At 37.3% G+C, this 19668-nt stretch overlaps 1 protein-coding gene across 2 annotated transcripts in view; it reads left to right on the plus strand.

Annotated features, from left to right (window-relative positions):
- PDE3A (phosphodiesterase 3A) overlaps positions 1-19668 on the plus strand; it is a 316383-nt gene that overhangs the window by 256512 nt on the left and 40203 nt on the right. For both annotated transcript variants that reach the window (XM_038576971.1, XM_038576972.1), the window contains exons 5-6: positions 3535-3659; positions 17293-17512. In XM_038576971.1, coding sequence (XP_038432899.1) covers positions 3535-3659; positions 17293-17512 — 345 coding nt within the window. The remainder of the gene's footprint in view (positions 1-3534; positions 3660-17292; positions 17513-19668) is intronic.

A 19668-nucleotide genomic window follows, 5' to 3' on the forward strand; every position in this document is an offset into this window, starting at 1 on the left:
TCATTTTCTTTGTCAAAAAAAAAAAAAAAAAAAAAACAACTGTCTTGCCCGAGGGTACTTTTTCCTACATCTAATTTTACTATTCCTTCATTTCCCTGTCCTATTAAGAGTCCTGATATAAAGTCTGAAAATGATACAAATTTTCACCATTATGAAGAAATGAAATTCATTCTGAAGAGAATTGGAGGGAAAACTATATATAAATGGCAATAGTACCACCATTAAATTCAACTGGTTTTGGTTGAGTCTTTCTTTGTCACAGGTGAAAACAGTAGAAAGGTGGCCAGTGATCATCTCCAGCCCTGGTCTCCACTTAGCAGACTGATTGATGACACTACTGATTGATTTCAAAACTTATAGGAGATATAGTCCTTATAGTTTTTTTCTGTCAGCCCTTTTAGTTCTTCCTTTCCTCCTTGTGTGTCTTTCTATTGAGGACTTTGAGGACTGTGATCAAAAGAACAAGAAGAAGTGAAAATTAGGGGCAGCCCTTTGGTATTTAGCTGGATGATTCACTCCTGGTGAGTTTTAACTACAGCTGGGTAGAAAGGACACTGGACTGAGGATCTAAAGGATCTTGACCCTGCCACTCAAAAATGTGTGTCCTGAGGAGCCTCAGTACCCACTACCAAGAATGCTGAGGAGAAAGGGAACTGTGGCACAGTTGGGAGGTAAACTAGGTGGAAGGATATCAGTAGGTACTTCAGAAGAGTAGACTTGAGATGTATCAAAACATCTGGAATAAATCATACCCTAGTCGTTCCTAGTCGGCCCTGGAACTGACCCGTGCCTCTTTATGGTAGGCAGAAAGGAGACTATAAACTCAATTTAAAAATAAAGAAACAACAACAAACTTGGAATCTGGTAAGGCTTTTCAGACCTAGGATGAAGTTGTTTAGGGTAGAACTAAGATGACCAAGTCTTCTCATGTGGAAGGAGATTGAGATCTTCTACAGCAGACTTGTAGAAAATTTTCCCTTTTTCAAAATGAGGTGACCAAGTAAAGGTTTCCCTAAGTGACTTTCCTCTCCAAAATCCAAATTTTTACATACATATTCACGAGGAATCTAAACAGGAATCAAGAAGGTCAGAGTCTATACAAAGCTGAAAACTGTTGCAAGGATCACAGAAAGCAATATATTTGAAAGTGCCAGTAAATTATAATGCACATATACAAATATACATATATCTACATATACATAAATATATTGAGTTACTGTTTAGTAAGTTAATATTAAGAACTATATAATTAGAATTTTATCTTCATTAATTTCCTATGTATTAAAAGGTACCATGTAATTGTACTTTATAAAACATTTCAAAATTAACACATTTTAAATGATTTTATTAAAGGAATAGGCAATTATCAGGCTAGCCTTCATAATAGATTTTTTTGTGATATTAATAAATATACAAATCTAATAAAATGCTGTTAATATTAGGGTCTTTTAAGAATCTGCATAGAAAAATAATAACCTATTCATTGTATTATGCACTAAGAAGTTAAAACTCCTGGGCCACATGTACATTGCATAAAATTTCTTCATAGTAAATCTTGTAAGTCATTCAATCCAGCAAAAGAAGTTGAAAGGGAACAGTGCTGTAAAGAAACTGTGTATTTATCTATCCAGATTCCAACTTTTATTTGATTTCATTGTTTCCAAATTCTAGGCATTTCTAAAATGCCTAGAATGAGATTTCAAGAGGGATATGAAACAAATATTATTTAGTGTGCTTTGCTTCATTGTATTTGGTCACTGCTGAAGTTCATTCTATATTGCGAATATCTTTCTTATATTTTATTTTGTAAACTATTATGAAATTAGGAGAAAAGATGAAGTTTTTAAATGCCTGAGTCAACAGTTGGAGAAAAATATGAAAAAAAAAACAAGAGAAGAAATGAGGTAACATAGTGTCAGAATTTTAAATGGAACTCAACACAGTTATAGATCTAATTCCTTCCTAAATTTACTAATAATCAGAGGATATAGGACAGCAAAACACGTATCCACATTCTTTCCTTCAAAAGGTATGAGACAGTGCAGCACCCTAAAAAAAATCCTTTTATTCCACATTAGCACATGTTCTAGTTTGGATTTAACATGTAGAATTCTAAGCAATGCATACATAATGTTGCTTGAGCAGAGGAAGCCATTTTGGTTATGGAACAACTCTAAATTACTATATTTTTCAAAAATATTTTATTTATTCATGAGAGAGAGAGAGAGAGAGAGGCAGAGACACAGGCAGAGGGAGAAGCAGGCCCCATGCAGGGAACCTGATGTGGGACTCGATCCTGGGTCGCCAGGATCACACCCTGGGCCAAAGGTGGCTCTAAACTGCTGAGCCACCTGGGCTGCCCTAAATTATTCTATTAATTATACATCCTACATGGCAAATATCCAGCATTCATGACTCCATAATTTTATCAATTTCAGGTTTCTTTACAACTAGCCACGCAGACAGACCCCACTTATAGTGCCAGTCTAAGATTGGCAGGGTGACACATTGTCAAATTATACTCATGCAAGTTAGAGATTTTACCCAGTATGAAATTTACTAATGTTTGAAAGCACACACGTGTTAGCACAATGCAGACTGAGCATTTTTCCAGTGGAGCATTCCAAGATTGTCAACACAGCTTCCTGAATTCTTTTCTCTCTCAAATTACAGTAGATTCTGTTTTAGATTTAACACAAGATTTTGAGCCATGCATGCAGATAAATTTTGGTTTGGAACAGCTCCAAAATTTATTTCCATTAATTAATAGGTGTGTAGCATTCTCTTCCCCAACCTTCCATACATCCATTAATTCCAGATTTGCTTACAATAATAACCAAGGATGTCCTGACAAAAGCATTCCCTAGATGAAGACTCACTATCCATTACCTTTCTCCAGCAGGTCCTTCATTAGCATATTTACAAGAGGATTTGGCTCATCACTCCTTTCTTTCTAGGTATCACTAATAAAAGAAATTGCAAGCTAAAAGCCAATTGCTAACCTTTCCTTCATAAGAAAATACTGCAATGAATATTGTCTTTGAATAATTTTATAAGCACTTAATTTTTGAACTTAGAGAACACCAGGAATAGTAAATAGTAAAGAGCATAGAAGGAGCATCATGGTATTCAGAAGTAATGGAGGTTCCCCTGTATCTTAACCAATTAATTTGTCAAAGTTTAGAAGATCTATGAGGAACATAATTACAGTAGTACAGTAAGAAGTGTCTGGTTACTATTGACTGGATAAATAGGTAAATGCTTTTCTCATTTATCAACCCAGTATTTTTGACGAGTTCTTTTCTCATTTATCAACCCAGTATTTTTTATGAGTAACAGTATTTTTTATGAGCAGCAACTGAGTTCAGGTAACTTATTTTTTTTCATTTGGAAATAAAGTGGTTCTGCCACTGAACCTGGACCATGACTCAGATTGGAAAGCCGATTATGGAAATGGTGATTGTATTCTGGCAATATCTATCCCAATAAGTGATGACTAATTTCTTCATTTTTCTTTATGCTCTGTCTTTATAGCTCTGTTAGTCCCGATTCGTGGAATAACCCAGTGATGATGACCCTCACCAAAAGCAGATCCTTCACTTCATCCTACGCTGTTTCTGCAGCTAACCATGTAAACTCAAAAAAGCCAAATCGACCAGGTTAGTAACTTGTTGGGAGAAGAATTCATACTCACTGAGTGTGCGGTAATGGAATAAAGTAAATCTTAAGTGTTGAAACAAGATCCTAAGGATGCATACTTGGATGTGTTTCGTTTGATGGTTCTAAAAAGAAAAAAGCCTCAATAACTAATTAGTTCCTTACATTTCCACTTTATGTGATGATACAGATTCTTTTGAGATTGCTATGCTAGATATCCTATCTTGAGCTTACTGGATGAATAGGAAATTGGTGTCCCCGCTGATAATAATCTCTAGAGGCATCATTTATAATGTAAAAGCTAATGATATACTTGCCAAATTTTTGTTTTGTTTTTAGCATTTGTTAAAATTATTTTTCAGGAATATGGCACTTATAGGATTCAAGGGAATGCTTCATTTACTCTATGTTTCATCATTTTTTTTCAAAGGAACTCTTTATGTCACTCACCCTCATATACACACACACACACACACACACACACATACATATATACACATACACACACACATATACTAAAAGGAAGAGGCATTTAGGTTTGGACAAAATACAGTTCAGGATCTTTGAGAACCCTTTGGAAAAGCCTACACATCAGCAACAGAAAGACTCATCAGCACAGTGGGCAGGAGGTTTTCTTTCCCCTTCACGCTGCTACAAAATGAAATTTGATGTGATTTCTCCCATCTGGGATCTGGAGTCTAACTATTGCGTGGGGTTTTCCACCGTGGTGTCAGTGTACCCCAGATATTTTTAAGCATCAACTTCTACCTTCCCTCCAGCTTCCTTTATGCAACAAATATTTGTGAAGCAATTCCTGTCTCAGACCCTGAACTAGTTTCAGGAATATAGCAGTGATTAAAGCCAGAACCACTTCCTCCTGTCACAGAATTCTCACTTACATGCTAGTGGGGAATACACACAGATTGATGGCCATTACCATATAGTGTATTAAAGGCTGTGGTGAGGAAGAGAGCAAAGACTCTCACATAATGAAAGAGAAGAAAAGAAACAAGATCCAGCACATTGAGAGAAAACTTCAGGAACTTAAGATTCTAGATGAGTGGCAAAATTGGCAAGCACAAAGGGAGATGGAAACATGCAGAGACCTGGAGATCTATGATAAAGAGTTTAGATATCAAAATTAAGAGCAGTAAAGTTTTGGATAGGAAAGTGAATGAGTTGGATAAAGAATACTTCATTTAATCAGAATCTGTACTGACCTAAAACTGGAATGCAGTTTTCACCAAATTCCATTGCCAGATTACCCCCTTCTAGAATCTCATTTGAAAGTCTGGGGTATATATTATGACAGCTTCTTCTCGGAATGTTCTGACTGGAAGTTTTCACCTCTCAGCACTGCAGAAAACTCTAATGAGATTTTCAGTAGCTTCCTGCTTATGTTCTTAATCTTCTGCCATTATAGCAGCGTAAGAATTTTCCAAATGGCTTCAGGGAAAAACTACCCCCTTCTCACTGGGCTGTTAGACATTCACGTTCTGGCTGCCATGGCGGCAGTCCCAAACTCCAATTTTCATGTCATTAGCCTCATGACATTGCTAAAAGTTCTCCTGACTTGCTTCCCTAATAGCTGCATCCTTCTGCCTAGATGCTTAGCCTTTTGCTCCATGCTAATGGTTCAGTAAATAATGCTCTGAAGGGAAGAACAGTTCATAGGACTTTGGCTCACCCTTCTGGGTATACCTTCTCTCTGTTTGCTCTGGGAACCTAGTCCTTCTGAATTGATTGTCTTGTCTTGAAAGCTTTTTTTTTTTGTTTTGTTTTTTTTTGTTTTTAAATTTGATTTTTCGTTTTCTTCTCAAAGAAGCGTGGATTTATTACAAACTACCACATCATAGCCAGAAGCAGAAGTCCTCAAAATGGCAACGCGTTTATGAGGATTAGAGAAACGATATTCACATTCATTCCATTTATATTTTAAGACACCACCTTGAAGTGTAAAATTTTCATTTTTATTTTTTTTAAATTTTTATTTATTTATGATAGTCACACAGAGAGAGAGAGAGAAAGAGAGAGGCAGAGACACAGGCAGAGGGAGAAGCAAGCTCCATGCACCGGGAGCCTGACGTGGGATTCGATCCCGGGTCTCCAGGGTCGCGCCCTGGGCCAAAGGCAGGCGCTAAACCACTGCGCCACCCAGGGATCCCTAAAATTTTCATTTTTAAAAGACAAAACTCTTCTCTTGTTTCTAGAAAATTTAGTACTTTCTTTCCCCTTTGATCATCTATCTACTTTATACTGCTGTTTCTTGGAATCATTTAAGTGCCAACTTCACTTAAATCTTGTTTAGTGTAGAAAGGCACTTCCTCCGGAAAGCATGATTTTTTTAGGACTGTATCATTGACAGACACCATTAAAACTAATCTGGTTTCTAAAAACTAATCTGGTCCTCTCTGCTCTTTGGTAAGTCTTATAGCTTAGAAGTTGTTAATGACCTGAGAAATAGGATTGCAGTTTCAGTGAGGGCCAAGAACAGGACAGTATGGGCAAATCCTTAAACTGGGTTGCCCTGAGGGCAAATGAAGATTACCTCAGTAATATGGAGACTCATCTGGGACTCTATCAAGGTGGAGGAACTGAATTTGAGCATTCCATGTTAAAGTGGTACTAACATGGTCCATAGGACCCTTGATTCTTTACAAAATGTATGCAAATAATTTTGGAGGGAAGCATCACCAATTAAGAGCTATGAGACTAATATATCAAGTTCAAACAAATTGGAGCTTACAACCAAGATCACTAAACACAGAAACCACCAAGGGTTAGAAACAAACAACAAAAGCAACTTTACAGATACCTAAAAGTGTTGAGATATTTAAATGCTAAAATATTTATTTATTTATTTATTTATTTATTTATTTATATATATATATATATATATATATATATATATATATTTATGACAGACAGAGAGAGAGAGAGAGAGAGGCAGAGACACAGGCAGAGGGAGAAGCAGGCTCCATGCAGGGAGCCTGACATGGGACTCCATCCCTGGTCTCCAGGATCACAGTGCAAGCTGAAGGTGGTACTAAACCACTGAGCCACCGGGGCTGCTCTATTTACATATTTTAAAATCAAAATATGAGGTGATAAAAAGTAACAGCAATGAGAGAAAAGATGTAATAGCAGAGCAGCTAAATAGAACTTTTGGAAATGTAATCAAGGAAACAGGATAGGTTAAATGGAATAATGGACTCCTAAAGGTAGAAATAGTAAACTGGGGAGCAGAGAATGTAAAGAAATTACCCAGAATGTGACATAGATGAGAACAGGAAAATGTAAAAGATTTTAAGAAATATAACAATATAAGAAAGGTCCAATATAACAAGATCATAGTTTTAGTAGACAATAGGGGATATAAACTCTGAGGAAAAGCAAAGTAAAGGAAAAAAAAATTACACATAGGCACAAAGTAGTGAAGCTATACAATAGTAAAGACAAAAAAAAAAAAAAAAAGAATCTTAGCCAAAGTAAAAGGAAATTTCTGAGAGCAAAACTGTCCAAAACAAAAGGGCTTTAGAACACAGTAGAACCACTTTCTTCAAAGTTCTGAGAGAATGTAATAGCCTAAAATTGTGCATCTGGCACATCTATCTCACAACAATGTAGGAATTAACTAAGACATTTTCACAAAATCAAAACTTTACCATCTGTCAAATCTTAACTAAAGGAATTTATGATGGATGTATTCTAGAAAGAAAAGTAATAGCAGAGGTCTGAGATCTAATAAAAATGGTAAGTAAGTTTGAAAACTGTGAGTTTATCAAACATTATATGCGTAAATAATAGTATTTCGATTTGTAGGTATTTTTTGTTTTTTACTTTTTAATGTTTTTTAACTAATTTTTTTTACTTATTTATTTTTTTTAGAAAGAGAGTGTGGGCAGGGGAGGGACAGTGAGAAAGGGTGATAGAGAATCATAAGTAGGCTCCATGCCCAGCATGGTGGACCCCAACATGGGACTTGATCTCATCACCCTGGGATCATGACCTGAGCCAAAATCAAGAGTTGGACGCTTAACCAACCCAGCCATCCAGGTGGCCTGTTATTTTTTTTTTAAGGACAGAATTAAAATATCAGACAATAATAATAATATGCAACTCAAGTGATGAAATATGAATTAAATATTCTATGTTCTGGTGTAGCTTGGGAAAAGGACTCAGTTAAGGAAACCGAGGCACAGAAATGTTTAAGTAACTTGCCCAAGCTCACACAATTAGCCCTGAATCCTTTCTTTTGTTCTAATGACTTTATACTAGAAAAAAATTGAAGACAACAAATAGAAGTAATTTAAAATGAGGGATTTTTTTTTTTGGTCCTGTCCTTGGCCAAGTACATGATAATGGAAGGATTTGATTTTGTGTCTCTCAGTTTCTTTATTTAGGTAAGAAAATTAAAATTACTAAAATAACCAGCATGATAAAGTCAAGAAGCTGGAAATCATTCACATCTTGACAGCACATATACTAAAATTGGTGAACAAATAATGAATTCTTCCACCTGGAAATAAGGTTATATGTCAATTATATGTCAATTAAAAAAGAAGAACCTGAAAATTATAGTTAGTGCATTCCCTGGAAATAAGAGAGCAAATGATGGAACAGACATGAAGAGCAGCCTCATTTTCTTGTGTCCTATTATTCAATTCATACAAATGTAGCCAAAAAGAAGGAATGAACTCTAAGAGAAAAGAAATTTATCTGTGTAACATACCCCAAAGGCAGATGATAGAAATAAGAACAGGCATGTGAGAGCCTCACTCCATTCTTGCCATAAAGTACATAGGGTAGCCCTGTCGTGATTACTTTGGCGAGCATTTTGCTTTGTGATGTATTAGGATTGTTGTCACAGCAGAGCTAGATGTTTATAAAGTAACCTATGTACTATTTATGCTGAATTCAACTAAACAAACCCCTGAAAATCTGCCAAAAAGGATAATAGTCCATCAAGAATCAGAGAGCTGAAATTCAGGTACAGGTTTCCCTGATCAGCTGGGCTTTTCTGTTTTGAAACCTTTGTTTTCCTGCATTGATGGCATGTTGGTGTTGATGGGGCTAAGTAGGCGCACTGTGCTTGATGTAGTTGACTGTGATGCCTATATGGAAGGGGGCCTGGAAAAGCCCTTTTATGTGGCAAAAAGTATAAGGAACCTAAATAAAGTGTGAAGGGAATGGGAGGAAAGGAAGAAGCAATAGGCAAAGGGGTAGAGGGATACAAGCATAGAGAATAAACACTGAAAGGTAGATGGCCTGTTTCCAGCGAGACCTCATGGAATCTATTCTTTGCACAAGTAATACAGTGTATACTTTAACTCAGCATTAATTTCAATAGTTGAAACAAAAGCAATTTTTATGCAACTGCTAATATAAAATAAATGAATAAAATCATGTGAGCCCTTTGATTAAAGCATAAAAACAGGATATTTAAATATAATTTATGTTTTTAGTCTTTCTTTTTTATTATGAGTCACTGACAATGCAGAGCTGCCTTTGTTATTCTGCTTTTAAAGTTCCTCCAGTTTATACTTAATTCACTTGCAGTAAACCCTCTCCAGAATCTTAATCTTTATAAGATTCTTATAATCCTCTTACAGTGATTACAAATCTCTGTACACCTATAAGTTAGACTGAGTTTTTACTACAGAAAGTTTGAAATGAAAGAGAACATTAATTATGGCACTGTTGTGTGTGAGGGTGTTTTGTTTGTGTCCTTTTGCAAATGTAGGTACATTTCTTGTTTTGGAAAATTTTAGGGCTGTCCATTTTACTGAGGGCTTGGAAAAGAGACATGCATTTATTAGACATGCTGGTTCTTGTTCAATTATTTGTTCTTGTTCAATTAAAATTAAACTGAGAGTTTTACAGAACAAAACAAATGAAGTCACTTAAATAATTTTCCTCCAGTAGTGTTTATCTCCCTTTAATTGTCCAGAGTTCCTAGTATCTTTTTTTTTTTTTAAGATTTTATTTATTTATTCATGAAACACACACAGAGAGGCAGAGACACAGGCAGAGGGAGAAGCAGGCTCCCTTTACAGAGCGCAATGTGGGACAGGATCCTGGAATTCCAGGATCATGCCCTGAGCCAAAGGCAGATGCTCAACCACTGAGCCACCCAGGCGTCCCTAAAGTTCCTAGTATCTTGATACATTTTCTCATGCTCTCAGAAACAAGGGATTAAAGACTTAATTATTCAAAGGAGTTGGTATTTTAGAATTCTAAAGTTACATTTAAACTTTTTGTTTTTAAATGCTTCAATTTTTAGTATTTTATATTAGGGCAATTTGAGTCATTCAAAGACTTATATTTTATAAGCTATGTCTTTCTCCTGGGGTCTCTTAAAATTACTCAAATATAAAGTTATAAATAAAATTGAGAGAATGCATATTTATCTGAGTCTTTCCCCTACCACATGTGTGCATGTGTAAATATGTGAATGTGCAACATGAAATTCAATGACTCCAAAGCTCATAAAGTTAATCCTTCTAGCTTTATACATGATTGCATTTAAAACAACCTAGAATATAATTTGTTCTTGAAGACTTGCAAAAAAGGGCATTTCTCCCATTTCCTTGGAATATCTTTTTCCTGCATCTGAGATAATTTTATTTAGAAAGTGTATCCTTTCTAGAAATAAAGAGTATTTGGTTGTTTTCAGCACTTGTATCTATCTTTCCATTTGAAGACTAAAAATATGTACCTATTTTTCTAACCTTTCTGTTTTACAAAACTTTAAAATAATATACACTGTATAAAATAGTAGTTTGGTGTGGGGAAAAAAAGGAATTTATATGCTTATACCTTTTTCTTCTCACCTACAGTATAAAAATATCCCTGTTCCCCACCTGTTCCCCATTTTACTGAGGGATAATGGACATACATCACTATATAAGTTTTTTTTTTGTTTGTGTTGTTTGTTTGTTTGTTTTAAATATTTTATTTATTCATGAGAGACACATAGAGGGAGAGAGGCAGAGACACAGGCAGAGGGAGAAGCAGGCTCCCTGCAGGGAATGGAATATAAATGAAATTAAATTTTATTGATTTGGGTCCTTTCTCTTTTTCCTTTGGTTGGTGTACCTAAGAGTTTGTCAATTTTGTTTGTCTTTTCAGAGAACCAACTCTTAGTTTGATTAATTTTCTCCTATGGTTTTCTTTTTCTTTGTTTCTGCTCTTTGTTAGTTCCTTTATTCTGCTAATTTTGAGTTCAGTTTGTTCTTTATCTAGTTCCTAAGATGTAGATTTAACTTGTTTATTTGGGATCTTTCTTTCTTAATGTAGGCATTTGTGCTATGAACTTCCCCCTCAGAACTGCTTTTGCCGTATCCCACAATTTCTCTATGTTGTGTTTCCATTTGTCTAAAGAAACTTTTTTATTTTCTTTTTCATTTCTTCTTTGATCCACTGATTGTTCAGGAAGGTACTGTTTAATTTCCCTGTGTTGTGAATTTTCCAGTTTCCCTCTTGTTATTGATTTGTAGGTTCATGCCATTGGGGTCAGAGAAGATACTTGGTATGATTTCAGTCGTCTTGGATTTGCTAAGACTTGTTTTGTGGCCTAATGTGTGGTATATTCTAGAAAGTTCTATGTATGCTTGAGAAGATTGTGTATTCTGCTGCTGTTGGGTAGAATATTCTATATATGTTTGCTGGGTCCATTTAATCTACTATCGTGTTGTACAAATTTGCTGTTTCCTTGTTGATTCTCTCTCTGGATAATCTGTTGTGGAAAATAGGGCATTAAAGTTCCCAGCTATTACTGTATTACTGTTTATTTCTTCTTATTGTTCTGTTAGCTTTTGCTTTATGTATTTAGGTGCTCCAATGTTGGGTTCGTAAATATTTATAATTGCTGTATCTTTTTATTGTAATGACCCTTTTCTCATAATAGATAATATTCTTTGTTCTTTTTATTGTTTTTAGTTTAAAGCCTATTTTTTTCTGATAAAATATTGCTACTCCTATTTTTTATGGGTTAACATTTTCATGAATTGTTTTTTCCTTCCCTCTTAGCCTACTGTGTCTTCAAGGCTAACGTGAGTCTTTTTAAGGAGGCATTTTGTTGGACCTTTTTTTTTTATTTTTATTTATTTATGATAGTCACAGAGAGAGAAAGAGAGGCAGAGACACAGGCAGAGGGAGAAGCAGGCTCCATGCACCGGGAGCCCGATGTGGGAATCGATCCTGGGTCTCCAGGATCGCGCCCTAGGCCAAAGGCAGGCGCCAAACCGCTGCGCCACCCAGGGATCCCTGGACCTTGTTTTTTTATCCATTCATCCATTCTGTGTCTTTTAACTGGAGAGTTTAATCTGTTTACATTTAAAGTATTTGTTGATAGGTAGGGACTTACTATTGCCATTTTGTTAATTGCTTTCTGCTTATTCTGTAGATCTGTTGTTCCTCTTAGTGATGTCATTTTTACCTAAATTTTTGTGATCTTTGATAATTTATTTGGTATCTACAAATTTGAGTAATCAAGCTTCTTTTCCAGATTTTGCAGGTTTGCTTTGCAGAGATAGTTATTCACCAGTCAACTCAGTATGTTTCTGGGTTGCCTCCTGGTAGTGTCCTTAGGCAGGTAGGGCCTGCTGTTGTGGTCTATTTTTTTTGGTAGAGGCAAATGTTCAAGCTCTGAGGATGGGAATGAGGGGATGTGCCACTGACTGAGAACTGTTGGCTTGGTTCCCTACCCAAGTGAGGCTGTAGTATGGGCTCCATAGTGCCTTGATTCTCTGATCAAGCTTACTAGATAGGTGGCCAGGACTGGTACTATATTCAGTAATAGCAGGGTTATGAATTAGCTTCCCTGCCCTGGCAGGGACCCAAGATTGTACAACTTGTTGCTTGGGGACCTGAGTCAGGCTAGAGTGTGCATTGAATTCTCTGGTTCTGTGAGGCCATTCAGTTTTGTTCTGACAATGAGGAAACCCATAGGCTGTGCTCTATGTTCAAGTGCCACTATATGTAAGGCTATTGATGGGTTCTGCAGCTACCCAGATGCTCTAGTTAGGTTCCCTGCTCAGATAGGCTATAGGTTGTATTCAGTAATGAGGAGGGCTCCAAACTAGATTCCCTGCCTGGGCACGGCAAGAGAAGCAGCTCTAAAGCCAACAAAGCTCGTGGTTTGTTGTCTTAACTCAAGCTGTCCCTGCACTCCCAAGTTCCCTGACCAAATGGGACCACTGCCTTTGTTCTGGAAGCTGACAGGTGTGCCTGCCCATCTTTCAGCTCCAGTGCTGCTAGACCAGCAGCACTGGACAGCTAGACAGCTTCCAGGGGTTGGTCAGTTGGTGCTAAAAGATACTCTACTGTGGGTCGGGCTATGCCTCAGCTCCTTGCCTGGACCAGAGAGGGAGGGGTCACTCCAGCTACTTTGAGTTTCCCAAACATCCTTTCGGGTTGAGAGGGGCTGGGAGCTACCCTAAGCCTTAGGTGTGAATGAATCCCCCTGCCTGTGCATAGCATGGGGACACTCCACACCCAGTACTGGCTTTGTTCTGGGGGTGTTCCACACTGTCCTCCTACCTCTTGGCTCAAGTGCCATTGGACCTCACTGCTTCTGGGAATTGTCACCAATCCTCTTAGTCAGATGGGGCATGAGAGACACACACACACACACAGAGTCAGAGACACAGGCAGAGAGAGAAGCAGGCTCCTATGCAGGGACCTTGATGTGGGACTGATACTGGGTCTCCAGGATCACGCCCTGGGCCAAAGTCGGCGCTAAACTGCTGAGCCACCCGGGCTGCCCTCCACAGTGGGTGAGGCTATGATTTACCCCCCTTACCTGGGTCTGGGCATCCTTGGCTTTAAGGCTGACAGAACTCCTTTCATAAGAACCTAAATCAGGCAGACCTGTACCCACCAAGCTCACTGATGAGTGTGTGACCTCAGCTTGGTTCTACAGATGAGCAAAACTGCTGGTTGAGATTGCTATTTAGACATTGCAGGTATGAACCTGGTCTGCCAACATCATATCCTGTTTGTTGCAAACCCCTACCTCTTTATCCATCCTAGTCAGATTCCCAGTAGTTAAGCCTCACAGATCCCCCTGCAGTCCCCATGGTGCTGGTCAGAAGAGGGCCTCCTACAAAGCAACCCACAGTTCTGGGGTTGGGGGCAGGCGTGGTACTGGCTATCCTCTTGGGTTCTCTTTTCCTGCTAGAGAAAGCCAGAGGCTTGGGGGAAAACTTCTCCATACAGGGTCATGCTGGCTGCGGGTGTCTCAATGTTGTCAACTTGTAGTCTCTTCTCTTACTCCCCGTGTTCCAGGACTGTCTCAGTGGTGTCTTGTTCTTCAGTAGTTGTTGGTTGTTCTTGTGAGGGCGAGCTAAGTCAGGCACATCCTATGTTGCCATCTTGGTGACTGTGAGCAAATATCCCTCTTTTCATGGCTATTGCCAAGACTCTTGCTTGTTAGAAGTGCTGTAGACTAACAGCACTACAGAAGCAAAGTGCTTTTTCTCTGTTACAAGGTTTATCTTAAATTTCATCCCAGGCAGTGTGTTTGGAGTCTTAAGGTCTGCTATTTGTTTAAATTTAGTTAATCCATGTGTCCCAAGAACTCTAATCATTGAGGGGATTTTTAAATTTGTATTTAGGAGTGAATTGCATTTTTCTGAGAATATCAGCTGGCAGCTATGAAGAATTAGCAACAACAACAACAAAAATCATTCCTCTCATAAATTGCCTTTAGAAAATATGTTGTGTTAAGACAGAAATGGGCACTGTTCCCATAGGCCTTAATCTATAAAAAAGTGGTAGAAAACTTTCAAAAATTCACAATTAGCTATCAAAATAATTAAAGCATTGCCTAAAGCAATGCCTATCAGAAGTCTCTATTTCTTTCAAAATAAACAACAATTAAAATCTTGCGTTGGCCTATCAGCCCTCTCCAGCCTTGACCAGCTGCTTTTCTGGCCACCTTCCCTGCTCCTCTCTTTCCCCTTTGCTAACCTGCACCCACATTGACCTCCGGACTGACCTTCTGAAACCCCCAGGTAGGTTTTTCTTTCTGGAACATACTCCCCCCAAATGCTTGTCTAAATGTCTTCCTTATTTCACCACATTTCTGTTGAAATTTTACTGGTAGAGCATTTCTGTTCTCTGTTTTATATTCTTGGCATTATTTTTCTTTGTATCACTTATGACTACCTGAGTTTCTTTTCTTTTTGTCCTTCCTTCTCCTTCTTTTCTCTTCCTTTTCCCCCTCTTCCACCTCCTTTTTAAGTTTCTGACTCCTCGAAAAGGGTAGAAGCTCCATGACAGCAGGGAATTTGTTGTCATTGTTACTCACTATGGCATCCTTAGTCTCTGGAAGAAGGCATGCAATATTTGTTGAACAAACAGGTCATTACTCTGTACAGATACTTTTATACGTCACACCCCCAACTAGCTCCTTAATGCTTACACTGCTTTTCTAAGATTATCTAAAGACTCAGTTGGCCATAATCTAACAAATAGTCCAAATTAAACTAGTCCTTTCCGTCCTTTTCATGTCGGAGCATATGATGGTATGGTGTATAAATGTGAAATAATATGTGTGAATACAATAATGCTACACAGTAGTGGAGAAATGAGGAAGGATTTAGAGCTTCGTGGAAATTTTATTTTCTTCATTTTATAAAATTATGATGAAATCTAATATAAAATATTAGAAATAGGGATCCCTGGGTGGCGCAGCGGTTTAGCCCCTGCCTTTGGCCTAGGGCGCGATCCTGGAGACCCGGGATTGAATCCCACGTTGGGCTCCCAGTGCATGGAGCCTGCTTCTCCCTCTGCCTGTGTCTCTGCCTCTCTCTCTCTCTCTCTCTCTCTCTCTCTGTGACTATCATAAATAAATAAAAAATTAAAAAAATATTAGAAATAATATTAAGGATTAACTTTATTCTGAAGCTTCCAAATAAAATATTTATTCAAAAAATTATAATTGTTAGTACTTCATAGGTCACCTATAACCCACCTCATTACACATGATGATAGATTCATTGGAGGAACTCTGAGTTAAGAATTTAGTGGGATTTTGTTTTGTTTTGTTTTTTTGGGTTAGGAAATTACGTACAGTGCAGGTTTGCCAATATTTTTGAAAAAATAGCTAAATCTTTTCAATAGAAAGAGAAATCAAAATAAAAAACCTTTAGTTGTGTCATTGGAAAGTGTAGTGCAAATTCTGCCTACCAGATCATGGATTTTTCTTCCCCCCTTGGACAGCCTCTGATAGATATATGGGCTAACACCACACTTCACTGAAAACAGCTGGGCTCGCTCCATATTCTCCTACTTCTTAGCACTATGACCCTGGGAAAGTTATTTTACCTCTCTAAGTCTGAGTGGTTTCATTAGCCTATGATGGCAAGGGATTGATCTTTTGATCAGGAGTCAATAATACAAATAATGAGAAAAGAATAGGAGGGGCTGCCAGCCACCACACCTATTAAAGTAAGAGCAGGATTTCTCATCTGGTACAACAAACCAAAAATAATAATAATAATGTGACAGCAATAAATGTAAAAATTATAAAAGCCCTTCAGCAGGCTTAATATTCCTTTCAGTGGACCAGAAAATCTTTGTATGTAACAAATAAAACTTCTGAGAGAACGGACATTGGAAACAAACTAAGCCAGCTGCCAGTTCCCCGCACATATTATCCGGTGATGTGAGAGCTGATGGTCATACATTTCCCCCAAGTAGTAAGAAATAGAAAACAACTAATGATTTCATTTAATCTGCCTTGCAGTAGGTTGTTCAGCCACAAAGTACTGAAAAAACAGTAAGCAGATGGCCAATCAGAAGATAGTTCTCTCTTTGGTTTTAAGTGTGGGCTGCCTTCTCTGTTTGGGAGGGTAGAACTTGAAAATATCTCTTCCTTGTACTCAAGTATCAGCACTTTGAAATCCTAGCCAGGTTGCTGTAAAATTTTCACAATCAAGAGTAAACACAATTTGGCACAGATACCAGCACTTTTAAAATTTAGGCATTAGGCCTATTGTTTAATCTGAAATGGATCGTACTACATTTTTAAATGTTTTCTTCAGAAATTACTCTAATAAGAGTCCTTTTTCACACAAATAAGGTAGTTTTACCAAAAATGTTGATGTTTAATAAAGTTAATTGCCTCTCAAAAAAATCTATCTTCTTTATTTATTCGTTTTAAGCATCGGATACCTGCCAAACTCTGCTCCAGATAAGTTAATGTTTAAAACAATAGCAGATCCTGTTACTGCTAAAAATTTCACAAGCCAGGAGAAGGCAAACACATGAGGAAACTTTAATTATTATCATTATGTCAAAATGACAAGAAGAAACAAAAATGGGAGGAGAAAATAATATCCTTCTGTCCTGAAGTTACTCCAGGACACCAAGGCTTTAACAGCATTTGCCAACATTGCCACTGATTTTTTTTTTATGATGATTCATTCTTCGCCTTTCATGCCGTGGAGACACCCCACTTGTATACCTTGTCTCCAGATGGTGGCAGAGAGGGCCAGCTCCATGGCCTGAGTGCTCACATGGTCCTGATGGAGCGATAGGGGGTCCAAGGTGAGGTTTAGGAGTTACAGTTTTTAATTTCAAAAACAAAAACTGATTTAGTGATTTAATAACTCTTTTTCTTTCTAGGTGCCCTAGCTAAAATTTCACCTCTTTCATCGCCCTGTTCCTCACCTCCCCAAGGGACTCCTGCCAGCAGCCCAGTCAGCAAAATTTCTGCAGTGCGGTTTCCAGAATCTGCCAACACTACTGCCAAACAAAGCCTGGGTTCTCACAGGGCATTAACTTATACTCAGAGTGCCCCTGACCTATCGCCTCAGATCCTCCCTCCACCTGTTATATGTAGCAGGTAAGGATTTTAGATTGTTAACTGAGTTTCACTTGTCCAAAAACTAATATTAGTATTCCTCTTTGGAACACTCACTACCAGTCCACATAGCTCTGTGTAGGTTTGCCAAAGAAACTGACAGGAAAGTAAGTATAGGATAATGTGATTTGTGTTGAATAGAAATTATTTTTTCATGGTTTCCTGTTAATAGAAAGCTTAGAGTCCATACAGCTAATCTTTGGAGATGATATAAAATAAGTAGTTGTATATATCCTCTGCTTACTAGTGGAGAATGCATAAAGCACATAATTAAAAAATCATATCAAGTAATTTAAATATATTATATTGGAATAATTTTTACTTGATATTCAGGAAGGATCTTATATCAATTTTAAGGGTATTTTAAGTTTGCAGTCCCTGTTTACGAATGTATAATAGGGGTCCCTGGCTGCTTCAGTCAGAAGAGCGTGTGACTCTGGATTTTGGGGGTTGAGTGTTCGATCCACACATTGGGGGCAGAGATTACTTTAAAATAAAAAGTTTAAAATAAACTAAATAAATAAATAAAATAAAATGCTTAAATAACACATGTCATATTACGGTTAGATTCAAATGGATGCCTGAATGCAATTAAGCAATTGGCTTGTACTGCTCTATCATTTTTAAATAGAAATTGGACATGAGTCTTTTTACAGTGGATAAGAAAAAAGGCCTCGCGTGGCAAGAGTAGTTATTTTGCCAATATTACCGTGAAGAAGGAAATACCTCCTCTTACTGATTACCATATTGTTGTTCTCTAATAATAGCTTCATCAATTTTAATAATAGCTTCATCAATTCTAATAATAGCTTCAATCAATTCTTGAAGAATTGATTTTAAAGCATGATAGTATTCTTTTAACTAGGAGAGTTAAGTGTTTTTTAGCTAAATGTATTCATGAGAGTACTTTGAGCAAAATGCTGTTTCTTTTCTAAGGTTAATAAAGATAACCATTTGAGTAAATGAGTTATATACTGGTCGTCTAATATCACCTGTTGGTTCACAGACTTAAATTTGATCATTATAGTCAGTTTAAGCTTCACAGATTTTATTTTTAGATCATTTCGTCATAAACTAAATGAATGCTATTTCTTTTTCTAATCTTAATTTTACTTCTCTTCTCCTCACAAATATTTCTAAAGGGAAAATCACTTTTGTTAGTCTATTTGTCCAGGGCCAGAGTAAAAAGTTATTTTACCATCCCAAAGTTCTTCTTTTTCCCTCTCTATGAAAGCTTTTTTAACAAAATCATTTCTAGGATATTAAGCCCATCTTTCCCCTCATCACACACAAAAAGCATATCTGCGATGAACACTTGTCGTAGGTTTCCTCGGTGATTCACAACACACATCACTTTACTAAAAGCTCTGAGAAGTCCTGCAAAAAGAAAACCTCTTGATTATTGTCTCGGGTGGCATTTTGTGAATTTATCTGACCACAGAACCAATTTCTTTAGGTTAACACAGACAGTAATTGCCCATGGAAGCTCGCGTGTGGTAGAATGTCCTTAGGAAACATGTTTTTGTGGTATGCATCCTGAGCCAAATTGAAGCTCAGTGGAGTCATTGACATCAAGGACATTTGCTTCCAGCATTTCTAGGGAGACTCTCCCACTGTGGGCTCCAAACTTGTGGGAAATAAGTTGCCTAAAGAAAGCAGAGATGTTCCAAAAAGAACTACCACTCACATAGCTTTTCTCCTCACGGTCTATTTTTTGTAGTCTTAGCAGGAAGAATGTAATGGGATTTTTTTATAAAAGAGGTTTTGGGAGAAAAACAAGAGAATTTCACTGCCTACTTGTTCAGTAATGTTTATAAATCCAGTAGTGTGTCTTTTATTTGTTTGGGCTTTATAAATCTGTAATTCAAACCATGTTCTATTATTGCCTTCAAGGCAGCCACCCATGTAGGCACAGAGAGCTCCAGAAACACACGACTAATTATTGTGGTTTCCCCTGCTGAACTCGAAGGGTTTGGCGTTGAATCCCAGTCTTTTGGCTGCTGTAATGTCTATGCAACAAGCTGTTTTTTTGGCATACGAGGTAGTATATTTGAACTACTAATTTAAGTGTTCCTTTTAAGTATTATCTTGCAATGAAAATTCTTAAAACTAATAAACCCTCCATCTACCAAGTGTCA

This window comes from Canis lupus, chromosome 27 (assembly GCF_011100685.1).
Source record: "Canis lupus familiaris isolate Mischka breed German Shepherd chromosome 27, alternate assembly UU_Cfam_GSD_1.0, whole genome shotgun sequence".
In the NCBI taxonomy this organism is placed as follows: Eukaryota; Metazoa; Chordata; class Mammalia; order Carnivora; family Canidae; genus Canis; species Canis lupus.